The sequence below is a fragment of the Typopeltis vanoorti genome, chromosome 5 (assembly GCF_054136105.1).
Source record: "Typopeltis vanoorti isolate ZY-2024b chromosome 5, IOZ_Tvanoo_1.0, whole genome shotgun sequence".
NCBI classification, from domain to species: Eukaryota; Metazoa; Arthropoda; class Arachnida; order Uropygi; family Thelyphonidae; genus Typopeltis; species Typopeltis vanoorti.
Genome location: NC_143553.1, coordinates 13,133,776 through 13,150,766, shown reverse-complemented (window position 1 = coordinate 13,150,766; position 16,991 = coordinate 13,133,776). Strand labels below are relative to the sequence as shown.

Below are 16,991 nucleotides of genomic sequence, written 5' to 3'. Positions count from 1 at the left end.
TATACACATATGCCAAAATATCACTAATTCTGTCAACCATTTCTGTATTGGCCTGACCTCTGGTTAAAAACATGAATGTTAGTCTTGTTAATTCTTATTAACCTTTAATGATGCACATTAGTGGTAGCCTAATCAGTATGTAAAATAAAGGCTGAGGTTTGTTATTAACAAATAATGTCCAACGTCCAGGGATACTACACTCCTAATATGATATTATTATTATTCAGGCCTCCATGGAGTCAAGAGACTCATTGTGGGAGGACTTTCCTAGGAAACACAAAGTCTATCATACCACTCCTTAAACTCATTGACCGTTCTTACTCTCACCACTCTATCGGGCAATGCATTCCAGGATTCATCAGGGATAGCTCCATATTATCACTCATGTCTGCTGTTCCACCAAGTGAAAGAACTCCACAGTGTCAACCCATGTAACTGCCTCTTAACAGTTTAAAAGTCTTGATCATATCACCTCTCCTTCTATCCACCAAACTCTGCAGTCCACATTCCCTCAGCCGATCCTCATAACTATCATTGTACAGTCCTGAAATTGTCTTTGTTATCCGCCTCTGTACCCTTTCCACAGTTAATTTATCCCCTTTAAATCCTGTGGACTAAATCTGAGAACAATAGTCTAAGTTTGTCTGATCAGAATCTTATACAATGGAATGATAACTATTTTATCTCTGCAGGTCAGTGTCTTTCTCAGTATTGCAGCAATCCTCTGGGTTACCTTCACCACCTTTGCAATATGCTTCCTGAATTTCAGTTTTCTATCAATCACCATTCCCAGATCTCTTGTCTCTCCTTCTTCCACCAGTACAGCTCCTCCAATTGAGTATGCAGCCTCCCATCGATGTATCCCAAACTTCAAGACTTTACATTTTGCTGCATTAAACCGACCACCATTCATTTGCCCATCTGTCCAGTTTATTCAAATCCTCTTGAAGGGCTGCCACATCTGCATTGTTACTAATAACTCTGCTGAGCTTCACATCATTTGCAAACATCTGAATATCCCCTTGCAATCCACAATTTCGTTGATATAAAGGTTAAGCAATACAGGTTCCAGTACTGAGCCCTGTGGAACCCCACTTGTATCCTTCTGCCCCCTTGATATTGCCCCACCACACACAATTCTCTGATTCCTATCAGACAGCCAATCCTGAATCCAGTTGACTAACCCGATATCTGAACCCAAGTGCTGCAACTTAAGTATCAGCTTATCATGTGGTACCCTATCAAATGCCTTTGCAAGATAAAAAAAAATGGCAGTATATGCCTCTCCCTCATCAACTGCTGTTGTCACTGTATTATTAAAGGCAATCATATGAATAAAGCAAGAGTGCCCCTTAACAAATCCATGTTGATTCTCACAGATAACATTACCCTCATCTGCCCAATGCTGTATGTGGTCCCTCATTAATTTCTTCAATACCTTAACAACTACTGATGACACTCAAACTGGCCTATAATTACACACTTCCAGTCTGCTATGGTCCTTATGCAACTGCACTATCTTTCCTTCCTTGCATTCCCTGGGTCTTTCCTTTAGTCAGACTTTCATTGAAAAACCAAGTCAGTGGAGCTTTCAGTTCTTTAGCACATTCTCTCAAAACCTGTGGTGAAATACCATTCAATCCCATAGCTTTACTGACATCCAGATTACTCAGCATCTGGAACACACTCTCCTCCTGCACCTCTAATCCTCGAACCTGCCCTCTCCCTCTAGTATTCAAATTTACTCCAGGATGAAATACACGAATAAAGTGTTCATTGAACAATTCAAATATGTCCTCTGCATCAGTCATTCTATTCCCATTTTTATCCTGCAATGTTATTCTTCCACAATCATTTCTCCTCCTACTGGCCACATAGCTAAAAAAAATTCCGTAGGATTTTCTTTGGATCTTAATGCCAATCTCGTCTCATATTCCAGTTTTGCCTTCCTCACCATACTGGTTACTCTCCTGAACTGCAGGTGAAAAATCTCTTATTCACCTGCAGTTCCTGTTTGATATAGTTTATCATCTACTTTACACCAAATTGTGTTCTCTTCATCACTTATGGAATACAGCTAACTATTGCTGCTAACAAATATTCCTTCACAATTTCCCAAACACTAATGATACCTCACCCTTCCAATTCCTCCCTCCATGGAACTGCCCGAGTTGATATCTAAGATTATTATCAGTCTCCTAATAATTCCATATACATTCCCTTTTCTTTGATACTCCTGCATGTCTATTCATCTTCCAAGTCACAACCACATGGTCACTCTCTCCAACTAGAGGGGGCGGGGAAGAGATGTCATCTAGTTATTATCAGCTCTTGTGATGCTATGACCAAATCCAAAACTCTTGAGCCTCTTGTTCCCTCTGTTACATTTTGCCTAAGACATTTGTCCTTCAAGAATTCTAGAAATTCCATTCCCTTATTACTACATGCATTTCCTTTTCTGTAGTTAAAATATCCCGTAACGATCGTTCTTCTTGCACTTCCCAAGCTCAACTACCTAAACATCTTCTGCTCTCCACCCTCTGTGCTCCTTGGCTTGTAGCAACACCCTACCAAATATCCTGTCTTGCCTACCTCTACCTCACACCATATGCTTCCAAAACCATTAGTGTCACTGCCTGTCCATGCTTATGATAAGTGTTGACTTACATCCTGTAAGAGTAGTGGCTTTGGACAGGATCACATGGCTATGCAGAAACAAAAAGGAAAGCCACTAACAGAGAGAACTGGAGGATATGGTAATGAACCCTTGCACTGAGTAAGTTACATGAAGAAAAAATTAGTATTTTACAATCCTGATATCATTTCTAACACCCTACTTTGCACTCTCTCTTCACTATATTAGAATCACAATGGAAACCAGAAGACCAGACCTGCACACAATAGCTCCACCACCGTGTTTTCCCTTACAATCATACCGAAAAATGCTGTACCCTGGTACTTCTATTCCTGTTATTATATCGTCTTCCATCAACCACTTATCAGAGATCCCAATAATCTTTATCCAGGCTGATGCTATCAGTACCACCAATTCATCACCTTTATTCTGGATACTCCTGGCATTAGTATAAAGCATAAAATTGTCATATCATTATCTCCTCCAGAACCCGCTGGAGTCAGTGTTACCTGATGGTCGTCCCCCCTTTCTCCAAGCAATCATTGCCATTAGAGGCCATCCCTGCTGCCATCCATCCTGGGAATTCTTGTTTCCCTGCATTGACACACCAACTCGTTCAGAAAACAGCAATCTCTCCAGATGCCTACGTCCTTCCTCATTCAAATGCAAGCAGTCTCTCGTATACAGCTCCTTTCTGCATTCATTTCTTATGCCCTTAAAGCATCCACATAATCGAATCCTTTCTTTGGACACATTCTGGCTATTATGCTATTCATTATTACTGTTCTTTTGCTCAGCTCGCCACTATCATACATGGGCAACACACAGAATCTTTCCTCTCTGTTTTCTTTCATACAACCTCAAGCAAGAACCTCAGATCTCTTGCCACCCGATTTACATTGCCTTTCAAGTCATTTGTGCCCACCATCATAATCATGTCATCCACCCTTTCACCCTGGTTAATTGCCATAGCCATACTCTCTATCGTTCCTCCAAGCAAACACTCCTCTGGCATCCTATCTTGTACTCCACGGATCATCGAGTCTCCATACATCACATCTCTTACCACTGTTCCTTGATTGCTTATCTGCATCCTTCACTCTCTCTCTCCTCTACTTCTTTCACTCTGTGTTCCCTACTTACCTGCTGTCCTGATTCCAGCACTCCTTCGCATTCTTCTCTCTCTCTCTGTCTGTTTCCATTCTCTCCTCTTCTATCATTCCCATACCTCTCTCTCTCATTCCCTCTCTTCTACTTCTCCTATTCTCTACTCTTCTATCATTTCCATACCTCTCTCTCATTCCCCCTCTTCTGCTATTTCTATTCTTTCCTCTTCTATCATTCCCATAACTCTCTCTCACTCCTCCTCTGATTCGCCTTGCATTCATCTCATCCATTCACTAATCTCATGTGTCATACTTCTCATCTCATTCCTGAGACATTCCACCTTTCAGCTCATTTATCTCTCTCTGCAAGTTAGCCACTCTTTCTCGCCATTTATCCTTCCAATCATGACTATCTCTGATAACTTCACAATCATTCAAGTCTTCGACACTCCCTACTCTTATTTCTTTATTCATATTTCGCTGCTCGTTGTTCTCACCTATCACACTACTCATCTGTCAAAGATCTCCCACTCCTTACACAACGAGGTCAGATATTGTAGCATCTAACTCACTGAATTCCTCCCATTTTTTGCATTTTAAGCATTTGTGCACTTTTCCTTCTCTCACCTGCCTTATATCCATCTGCTGGGACGTATACATGCCACAAGTACCGCATACCACAAAATCCTTTATTATGTTACGCAAAATAGAGTCCTTGAATGGGGGAGGACTTGGCGACGTGCCATTTATAATTGGATGAGCGGCAGCCACCATCATTTATGTTGTGCTGAATAACTACTGCAACTAAAACGCTAAATTCTACTACAGTTAAAACACTAATTTCTACTACAATTAAACTTAAATGCTAAAACTAAATGCTAAATACCTCGTTAAATGCCATATTTAAAGAAGTATTTAAATACATCTTTAAATACTTTAAATGCTATGTCATATGCTCTACTGTAAGCCAGTTTACTTACTCAATAGTATAAGTATAAACTGTATTTAACTATACTAAATAGCTAATAACAAAAACTTATCTTTTCTTACACCACAGTTGTCCAACTCTGACCTCATTTTCTCGATAACCCAAAAATAACATAATATAAACAACTAAATTTCAAAACCAGCACCACTAAAGAACACTTGTAATACTGAGAGAAATGTAGCAAAACTGATTAAAAATAACTCGCTCTTTTCAAAAGGAGCAATTGCTAATGTATACACTTACAGAATTTCCTGCGAAGTGCTAGAACAGAAAATTTAATTTTGTCATAATGGATGAAACTGGACAAACAATTCCTCTCTGGTAAAAAGAATAGAAGTGACACATTAGATATAATAACTACAGTAAATTTGGCCATTTTTTATCATACTTTGGATTCTCTACACTGGAAAGGCACCTGTTCCTAACCCTACACCAAAACATGGTATAAGCACAAATTTAAAGAAGCTTGCAAAATTCTAATTGACAACCTTAACCTAAATAATCATGATAGCCTACAAATCTCAGAAATATGTATAGCACATATTCAAAATGCATAACATTTTGTTCTAACAGGTCAGTACTCGAGGACGTTAGTCATTGTTAATAATGAACTTTAGCCATTCTTTTAAATACAGATTAGGTTCTATCTCTAATGCTATATAGATTCTATCTCTAATGCTATATAGATTCTATCTCTAATGCTTAACATTAAAGGTTAATAAGAATTTATTCTCTGGACATGTAAAACAGGACTAACTTTGTATGTTTTTTTTTTTTTCCCTCTCACCACAATTTAGACCAGTAAAGTAGCAGTTGACCAAATTAGTGATACTTTGGTATGGTTTGGATTGTAATGTAACTTGTTTTCTCTGTATATACAGTATATGTATAATTTTTTCTACTTGATAAGTTATAAATTATCATGTTGGAGGCTTAATGGAATGTATACAGCACTCGGAAAGGATTAAAACAGACTTTAATACTTCCAATATTTTGTCTCCGTCACTGAAACATCTTCAGGGATTAGAAAAAAATGAATGTAGCATACACTCAAATACCACACAATACTAAGCTAACCACGTGGGTGATGGTTTTCTCAGAAAACCTATGCACACAGGCAGATACATTCATAAACTCTCTCACCACCACCATGCTCAAATATATGGCATTATTAGAACTCTAACCAAGAGAGCCCACAATCTTTTTTTTTTCCCAGTGGAACCACCCTTTCAACTGAACTCAACTACATACATGTAACCATTGGAGAGGAAGGTTACAGCGATTATAGTATTAAGAAAATAATCAGTTCCTCCCCCAATCCCCAGCCTTCTTTTCAGAAGGAGTTAAGAAATGCCATCACCATACCCTACATCCGTGGCACATCAGAAAAAATAGCCAAGATTTTAAAAAAGTACAACCTTCACACAGCATTTAAGCCCCACCGCAAACTTGCTAACCTTATCCATTCTACCAAAGATCAGCTCCCTCCTCTCTCTCAGTGCCTGGAGTTTATAAAGTACCCTATTCCTGTTAGCTGGCGTACTTTGGACAAACAGGTAGATCAGCAACCATCTGCTTAGATGAACACAAGTCATACATCTGCAACCACGACTATGGTCAGTCAGGCTTGGCAGACCATGTTTTGGGAAAAAAACCACCATGCTCCACCACATTAAATTCAAAAAGAGAGAGACTATTTTTAGAATCTGCAGCAGCTCTCAGAAATCAACCAAATCTAAATAAATACAGTTGCATTAAACGTTCAAAAATTTGGTAAACATTAATCACCAGAAATCCCACCTCACATTCTAGGCCACCTACAATCACCCATAGAGGGCGCACACCTAGATTGCACTTTAGATTCACCCACGTGGTTAGCTTAGCATTGTGTGGTATTTGAGTGCATGTTACATTAATTTTTTTATAATCCCTGAAGATGTCTCATTGAATGAGACGAAATATCAGAAGTACTGAAGTCTGTTTTAATCCTTTCCGAGTGTGTGTGTATTCCATTAAGCCTCCAACATGACGTCCTCACAGCACTTAAACCTTAACACACGGAAGTTATAGATTTCTATCAAAAATACTGAATTTGTAAAATAATATTAGTGCATTTTTTACACATTATCCCACCATAAGTCATGGGACATGCATGATTTATGGTGGGATAACTAAAATATATTACTATAGAGATTAATTAATAATGTGTTTCCTACCTTGGGTTAAAATAATTGTGTCAGTTCATTGTAGAAGACTTTCTACTAATTTCTGTTAGGAACTTGTCCGTATTATGCTTGACTCTTGCTTTTTAAAAAATAGTTCCACCAGTGAAGAGGGCTATCTTGGTTGTGTCCTAAGTCTGTATTCCAGTTCATTATACAGATCTTCTTTCTGGTTTAGCCCCAGGATCTGTGTTAATCACTGCAATGTTTTATGGTTCAAACCATGTATTTACAATGCTTTGTTACATTATCACATTGAATGGTGTAAGTGCCAGTATTGTAAAATTTGCCACAACATAAAACATGTACACTAAAAAAAAATCGTTATTCCAACCTTCCTTTCCCCATTGTGTAGACAATGTGCTCAGATAAAAAGATATATATATATGTATATATTTTCTAAGGACATCCTCCTATGTGGATAAATGTATTCACAAGACTGAAAGATCATGTGACATGAATTGTTGTATCAGACCAATTCATAATCCAGTGCATTTTTTACACATTATCCCACCATGTATATGCCAAGGCATCCAGGTTCTGTATGCCTTGGCCCATGTTTATCAGCAAAGTATATTTATTACTTAACAAAGATTTTTGGACTAGAGCTCTTCCAAGATAATTCATGGTTGGCAGGTATGATGGAAATACTTATAGAATTACTTGTGGCTGCTTATATCCCAACAGGCATTCTCTAGGGGATCTCATAGTTAGATGGAATGACCCTCTTCTCAAGGGCATTAGTTCTTGGTAGTCAGTATCTAAACCTAATTGGTCATATCTTGAACTCTGTCACCTACCTGGATCACACATCTATCATTCTTCACTGAAATGTTCTTAACTCTTTCTCTGAAAGCAAAATTATATTTCATGGATTATAACCAAGAGATAAAAATCTCTTGGTTATAATCCATGAAAGATAAACAACTCCCTTTTGTGAGTGCCTCCACTCACAAGAACTAATGCCCTCGTACTTTTGACAAACAGGACATTCTGTTGAAAAACAACTGCAAGAACACCAATCTTGTATTTACAGCAATAAACCTGAAAAATCTGGCCTTGCTCAGCATGGCGTGGACACTGACCACGATATCCTGTAGTCCAAACTTGCTTTTTTAGATCAGTGCAGGTTTAGGTTTTAGTGGTTAAAGAGAGTGCTAATATAGTATGTTTCCTCTTCTAATTTTTTTTTTTTTTTTCAATTTAATATAATGCTTTGTCATTTCATTATGTAATTAAATTAAATTTAATTTCAAATCATGTAATTTTAAATTTGGGCTTTAATTGTTATTTTATTGTAACCACCCACTAGGTGTCATCCAGCATGTGGATTAGCTCTGTAATTAGGATCAACATTCTTTGTTCTAGCTTCACCTTGTGATTATGTATGATCCAGTTTCTGGTCAAAATATTTGCAGTAATAAAAGTATTATATTCTTGTGAATACATGTCTAATAAATGTTATTATGCTGCTGGTGCCATTAAAAATTTGTTTAATTTGCATGTGTGTTCCATTTTAATGTTATCAGAGGGATCTCCTATTATTTATTTGTAGGATAATGTAACTTTATTAAAGAGACAAGTGAACATAAAAATGACTTACCAAAGTTTCTTTAATATAGCCCAGAAGAAGCTTTACAAAATTCACTAATACCTTTTGAAAGGGTATACTTGTTTCGATGCCGTTCTCGTTTGTTTGATGCAGTAAATGTGGCATTTGCAGGAGGGATACAAGATACACCAACAAAGGAAGATGTGGATGGAATTGTAAAAACTATTTACAGGTAAATTTTTTTGAATTCACTTTATATAAATTTCAAATATAGTAGAAATAATTGTGTTAAATAATGTGATAAAACTAGAATAGTGATCTACATGACATTTTCCTGAGTTGGGAAGTAAGGTCTGGGATTTTGATTTTTCTTAAGGAAGTGTAAGAAATAAATTTATTTTATTTTACTATTATTATCCCTCAGTATGCTATTGCCTTATAAACAAAATTAATACAGTGACAAAATTCACCAGAGAAATAGTGATAAATCATAATTTCAATGTACTGATCATTCATCACAATGAAAGATGATTCAGATCACGTAGTCCATCATTCATATCTGTCCACATAGTCTATCATTCATATATTACTAGCATAGAAGTATATTAGTTTTTTAGTAACTAGTTTCATCCATTTCAAAATAGGCAAGTAAGTAGACATAATCTTATGAATTATATATTTGGTTTAATCCTTTATCCAACTGTAAGCAAACAAAGTTTGTACCTGAAGTAATTTCAGGACTGGGACAACTCGTGGCAAAGGTGGTATGACTTCACATCACTTGCCTTTGTGTCTCATAATGTAAAACACTCTCCTTGCGGACATGTATAATGCTATACATTAAGGGAAGGTATGATCTCACATCACTTGCCTTCGTGTCCCATAATGCAAAACACTCTCCTTACGGACATATATAATGCTATGCATTAAGGGAAAGGTTACTACCCAGACCGGTTTCGACGTTTATTGAGGTCTTATCAGTAGGAGCCAGACCCAGAGGTGGTGATACCAAGGTGGAAGTAATGCAGAAGTCAAATTCCCTATACGAGTTGCCTGGATTAGAGATAGTTTAATGGAAGTTGTTTTCCACTTGGTTATGCTACGAATTATATATTTGGTTTAATCCTTTATCCAAATGTAAGCAAGTTTGCAGCTGAAGTAATTTCAGGACTGGGGACAACTCGTGGAAGAAGTGGAAATATAGCTTCTGCATTACTTCCACCTTGTTATCACCACCTCTGGGTCTGGCTCCCACTGATGAGACCTCAATAAAGGTCGAAACCAGTCTGAGTAGTGACTGTTCCCTTAATGCATAGCATTATACATGTCTGCAAGGAGAGTGTTTTGCATTATGGGACACGAAGGCAAGTGTTGTGAAGTCATATACCACCTTTGCCAATAGTTGCCCCAGTCCTAATTACTTCAGGTGCAAACTTTGTTTGCTTACACTTGGATAAAGAATTAAACCAAATATATAATTCATAGCATAACCAAGTGGAAAACAACTTCCATCTTAGAAAAAAAAGAATGGAAGAATAAGTATTTCATTGTAAAATTTTTGCTCATGTATCATAAGCATCCTCATTACACAAAAAATGACGAATAAAAAAAGAAAATAGAATAACATAAACAAGAAGTTTAACAGAAACATTCCAACAATCACCATAACAGGTCATCAACTAAGAAAGAAATAATAATAATAATAAAAAGTACTGCCTTCCGTTAGGGGGATAAATATAGGCCATGAGAGCTGCTCAAGGTAGAATGATGTAATAATTCTTCAGAATTTTTTTTTGTAAAGACATTTCTTAAGAAATCTACTCTACTTAATCTACTGAGATTAGCTCTGCTACACATTCCTGGTTGTTAACCATGTCAAGTTCTTTCCTAATATCCTTGTTTTTAATATGATATTGCCATTGATGCCATCTGTTCATGCCCTTAATCTTTTTCAGAACTCTCATATCTGTGGTCTCTAGTTTTTCGTCAAGTGTTTTATTTCTAACCCAGCTCTCAGATCCATAAGTTAAAATTGATTTGAACATTGTCTTGTATACAGATAATTTAGTATTTTGACTAATTTCTCTCTTATTCCATATAAATTTATTCAGCTGACTTCCTACTGTACTGGCTTTGTTGATTCTGTTGTCTATTTCCATATTTAATTTACCATCTTCACTAAAATTGTGCCTAAGTAGCTGAAATGTTTTACTTGTTCTGTGGGTTCTCCATTCACGATGCATTTGATATTTTCAACGTTTCTGCCTATTTTCATTGTGAGCACTCGTTAGCCGAACAACCTCATTTGCTTCCGATACTCAAGTACCATCTGCATTCAGTAAATTATTCTTCCACATTCGTTCTTTGTTTTGCTTGCAGCATAACGATAAATTTTTTTTGGGTTGCTATTAGCTTGCACGGGCAATTTCTTTTCATTCTCCGATTTAGCTTTCCTCACAATATTTGTTACTTTTCTGGCCTGAGTTTTATGCATTTCAAAACTCCTCTCACTTTTATTCTCATGATATTCTTTCCACATCATCTTCTTCTTGTAGATTTCAATATAATTAGATATTTCCCAAGAAATCACAGAATGAGCACTGTCACTGATCGGCGGTAAAATAGCTATATTCTTAACAGAGATCCCTTCTGATGCTATGAGCAAATCCAACACTCTTTGACCTCAAGTTCCTTCTTTCACATGCTGTTTAAGAAAATTGTCTCTTAACAATTTAATAAATTCCTCTTCTTTCTTATCATGAGATTTCTTTTCTATCCAATCAATGTTTGGAAAATTAAAGTCATTCATAATGATCATTCATTTGGTACCCATAATAATAGATCTTACTCCTAGTCAAGATTTTAATTAAAATGAAATCTAAGGAGTTATTCATAACGGTTTCCAGAAGTGTTTGTAATGTTTTCTTTTCTGAAGCTTGTAATACTCAAATATAATATAATATAATACTCAAAAAAATAATCAACACACACAAAAAAAAAAAAAAGACAGGGGAATGCTGCTAATAGATTGCATTGGTTTGGTGCTGATGTAAATTTATATCAGCATGGAAACATTAATTTACTACTTTTTAATCTAAAAATTTGATGAATGTATACTATTTTCCAAAGGCTAAGGACAAACTACATTTTTACCTGTATGTGAAAAGTGTAATAATAAATTATATTACACAAAAAATGTATTATAAATTTCATATAAATTAAATTGCAGTACATTTTTGGCAAAAGTTGCAATTTCCTAAGGACATAGTTAAAGAATCAATTTGCAGTGCTTACAGAAAAACCGTTTGGAGACACATTTTAGTGTGGAATATCTCCATCCCAAACTGCAATGCAGCTCTCATAACATTTTACCATGCTTAGCACCAAATGATTCAGTTCTTGAGGCAATCTTGCCCACTCAAAATATAACTAAATATCTGTCTTCATGGTCGGAAGTAGAGTGAGGGTGCCCTCTTAGCAGATGTCAGGGACACGTTCCATTGGTTTGAAATGGAATGCAAAGATAAGGCTTTGGTTGTTTTCTGGAGAGGAAATTTGAGCACCAATGTGTCTCCCTTTTACATCCCAAATGTGTTCTATGGAGTTGAGATCTGGGGGAGCATGCTGGCCATTCGATTTGATTAATATCCTTGGTTTCAAGAAGTATCTTCACTGCTCGTACAATGGGGTGTGATATTGTCATCCATATGAATTTATTGCCTACAGTACCACAGAACAAACAGACATGACATTAAAGAACTTTGTTGCAATATCATTCACCAGTCAATGTCCCTTTTTCTAGCACTTGTAGCTCTGTGCATCCATTAAGCATAATGCCCCCCCCCCCCCCCCCCCCCCACACACACACCATGATCTCCAGCATGGCCATATCCAACCCTTTCAAGAACATTCTTGTGACGGTAAGCAGTACCAATTTCATTCCAGATAAAGTGTCATCTAGAATCGCAGGAAAGACTAAAATGTCTCTCATCTGTAAAAGAGTACATTAGCCCATTGGCATCTTGTCCAATTTTTAATGATACAACACCACTGAAAGCGTGCTCTACAATGAGTCGTGCTCTACAGGCCATCGACCGTATAGGCCTACTTGTTGCCACAGTTTTTTAAGATATCTGAGTTCCTGTGCTTGAATGGAGCTGACTTGCAAGCTAACCTGCCATGGTGCAACTGTTATATTTTGCTGTTATAACCAAATATCTGTCTTCATGCTCTGAGGTAGAGTGAGTGTGACCTCTTAGCAAATGTCTCGGACATATTCCATTGGTTTGAAATGCTGCCCAGAGCTTGGTTACAATGCTGTGAGAGGTCCAAACTCTTTATCAGTATCAGTAATTCTGCAACCTGTTCAAGTTTTCCAATAATTCTTTCCCACATGAAATATCTAGATGTCTTTGAAACATTACAAGTTACATCCAAGTTTGTAACTTTATTTCTTCACAAAAAAGAGCTGCTTTCAAACACAATTCGCTTAGTGCAACATTTTGCCTTTTATCATGTTGAGTATTACCACATGACTCCTTTGCATGTGTTTCGAAAATTGAATGTGTGCCTGCTTTCTAATTGTCAGTTATATCAATTGTCATAAGCTGATTCATCTAAATTTGTGGTTGTCATCTTCAGAAATACTGCTTCGCTATTCAAAGGGTTAAATACTAACCACATTATCTGCTCTTCCGTGTACACTAGATATAATAAATATATATTGTGAACTTAAATTGTACATATTTGGTCTGATGTATTAAAATAAATAACTTTTATTATTAAAAGACCAGAAGATAAATGATAAAATATACAAAGAGCCAACAAGTTTCACTAGCCACTGTCTAGCATTTTCAAGGCTAAACTGGTGTGAAAACAAATGCATTGAGTTACATTTCAAACATACACTTTAGTAACTGTTAGGCCATTACATTTTGTTCCTTCTGTTTAAAGGCATGCATGTGTTCGAAAGCTTCAGTCAGATTCTGGTATAACCACGTGTTTTGTAGTTATTTGCATATTGTAATTCTGTCGAGCTGAGAGAGATGATGAGATTTTTCCATATGTCTTTAAGAACAATGCCCTGATTTCAATTTAAATTATTGCCTGTGCGTAATACCACAGCTGCTTCTTTTAAAGTTCTGAATCTGTAGTCATTCTCGATGTAAGGCATAGAACTGTTTTTCCAATCTATAACGTGATTTGATGTTGAGAAATGATGTGCTAAACCAGATGTGATGATTCTATTATGATTGACATCCCCCACATGTTCCTTCTGTCTTATTTCAAAACTTCTGGAAGTCTGACCAATGTAAGAAAGGCCACACGTGCATGGAATTTCATACACTCCAGGACATTTGAAGAAAGGTACCTCATCTTTAGGTGATCCTAAGATATGTCTGATCATGGTAGTTGGTTTAAAAACCACTCTGATGTTATGAGCTTTTAACATTCTCGCCAATTTTGTGGAAACTGAATTAATATATGAAATGACAGCTATGGACACATATTGGGGTACTGTAACACGTTGTTGGTGGTTGTCTTTAAATAGCCATTTGTTTAAAATGTTAGAAGGGTATCCATTAAGAGATAGAGTGTTAGCTATTAGTGACAGTTCTCTCTGCACATCTGTTTCTTTTGAAATAGACCTTAAGGCTCTATTACGTAGCATGTGAATGATGCTGTTTTTTTGTGATCTATGATGGTTGGGCGAATAATGTAGATATCTACCAGTATCTGTGGGTTTCCTGTAAATGGACAGTTGGAAATTGTTATCTTCTTTCTTCACTAGGATGTCAAGAAAAGGAAGTTCTTTGTTCTTCTCTAGTTCTATAGTGAATTTGATCTTATTGTGTAGCGAGTTGATTTTGTTCAGAAACACGAGAAGGTTTTCCATGGTGTCTTTCCAGATGATGAACACGTCATCGACATATCTCCACCAAATTGACGGTTTGGGTACAATGGTGGAAAGAATATCCTTTTCAAGTTTTTCCATAAAAAGGTCTGCACATGGTGGTGACAGAGGACTACCCATGGCTAGACCTTCCAATTGTTTGTATACAGTGTTGTTAAATTTGAAGAAATTTGATTTCAGGCAATGATGAAACAGCTGTGTGATGTCTTGAGGGAAAAGATCTTTCAGTATCAAATTTCTTCAAATTTAACACAAAATTGGCGAGAATGTTAAAAGCTCATAACATCAGAGTGGTTTTTAAACCAACTACCATGATCAGACATATCTTAGGATCACCTAAAGATGAGGTACCTTTCTTCAAATGTCCTGGAGTGTATGAAATTCCATGCACGTGTGGCCTTTCTTACATTGGTCAGACTTCCAGAAGTTTTGAAATAAGACAGAAGGAACATGTGGGGGGATGTCAATCATAATAGAATCATCACATCTGGTTTAGCACATCATTTCTCAACATCAAATCACGTTATAGATTGGAAAAACAGTTCTATGCCTTACATCGAGAATGACTACAGATACAGAACTTTAAAAGAAGCATCTGTGGTATTACGCACAGGCAATAATTTAAATTGAAATCAGGGCATTGTTCTTAAAGACATATGGAAAAATCTCATCATCTCTCTCAGCTCGACAGAATTACAATATGCAAATAACTACAAAACACGTGGCCATGTACCGGAATCTGACTGAAGCTTTCGAACACATGCACGCCTTCAAACAGAATGAACAAAATGTAACGGCCTAACAGTTACTAAAGTGTATGTTTGAAATGTAACTCAATGCATTTGTTTTCAAACCAGTTCAGCCTTGAAAATGCTAGACAGTGGCTAGTGAAACTTGTTGGCTCTTTGTATATTTTATCATTTATCTTCTGGTCTTTTAATAATAAAAGTTATTTATTTAAATATATATTGTAATGAATACATAAATAAATAAAAGTAATACAGTAATAAATATTGTACAATATATATTCTTATTATTGCAGTGAACTCAATGTTTCAAATGTTGATAATAAGTTGAGCAGGAAAGTAGGAAATATTATTGCAGAAACCATCAAACTTTTCGTTAATAGATGTGAGCAGTTAGTAAGTATGAAATGAATATCTGTATACAAATGCAAATCATATAATTTTCATGATATGATTTGTGTTGGATTTTAAGCATTATTTAATACTTGAATAAATAAAATAAATTTAGTACAGTTCTTCTCAGATAGAGGTGTTGAGAAATTGTTACATCGTATAATAAAAATTTAGCTTGCAGACTTTTTTTTGTTAAGTTTGTGTTATTTTAATTGAAAAGAAAAAAATTATGCAATATGTAATTTTATTGTTATAATGGCATCATATTGTTATTTTTTATATATTTTAAAGATTATTGTATATTATATTCCCTCTTTTTTTATATATATAGTATATTAACTATTTAGTCTACCGGCTGTGCCTTTGTTAATAATTATACTATATACTTATGAGGTGATTTATTATATAAATCTCTTTTACTTACAATTATTTTTATTTTGACTCCGAGTGTCCCTATATGTTATTGTATTGCACAAAAGTTCACTCCAATTGGTGCAATGACTTTAACTATCTCTTTCAGAATCCAACTAATCATTGACTCAAAACCAAGTACAAAATAAACACATTTAATAAAACTAAAACAATATATATACACTTCTAGCAATAATACACAACTATAACTACAGATTATATGGATCCAAGGCCTTATTTAAGAATATAAACTTACTCTTAAGACTAAACACCTTTTCTTTCACAATCACAAAAAAAATGTTCATTGTCTTTTTCTCTTTCTGTTAAGGCTCTTTTCCAGAAGTTACACGGCTTTGTACTTCATTTTCAGGATCCTTTTCATCAATCAATGTAACACACATAAAAGTCTTCTTGACTAAATCTTGTTCCTTTTAGTAGCAATACTCATCAGATCATGCATCCTTAATACCTATAAATCTTCTTAATTAATATATTTTCTAAACATTCACTTTCAGGCATCCTTAATACTTATAGAACTTCCTTATCAATATTTTCTCTAAGAAAAACATTCACTTTAGAATGTAAGCAACAAGTTCTTTCATTCACAATACTAAATGACAGTCTTAACTTTTTCCACTTTAAAAAAAACTTAGTTTCAAGATTTCCTTTTATTCATTACTTATTCCTCCTTGAAACCTATTATTTCCACTATTCCTTTTTCGGAATACACTATAAAATTTCTTCCGACTGCCACACACAAAAAAATCAAGTTCCTTCCAACTTGAATGTTTACCGGCCAGTGTTCTAAAAACTTCCGAACGCTCTCTTGTTTACAACCATTACTTGGATACGCAACGCTTTCCTTGTCAGCTGTCAATCACACATCAAATCCTCTCCGGGAGCATGCGCACTCCACAAAACTCAGAAACTACGCACTGCAATAAAATGACTGACTCGCTGTATCCATCAGCGCTAAGAGAAAGTCTTTCACAAAACACAAAATTCAACATTTTTAAACCACAAC

General features: G+C 35.8%; 1 protein-coding gene across 1 annotated transcript in view; it reads left to right on the top strand.

The window, feature by feature from the left end:
- Positions 1–16,991, top strand: part of fws (Conserved oligomeric Golgi complex subunit 5 four way stop) — a 574,187-nt gene that overhangs the window by 299,569 nt on the left and 257,627 nt on the right. The window contains exons 11-12 of the mRNA XM_090393051.1: positions 8,574–8,735; positions 15,460–15,559. Coding sequence (XP_090249177.1) covers positions 8,574–8,735; positions 15,460–15,559 — 262 coding nt within the window. The remainder of the gene's footprint in view (positions 1–8,573; positions 8,736–15,459; positions 15,560–16,991) is intronic.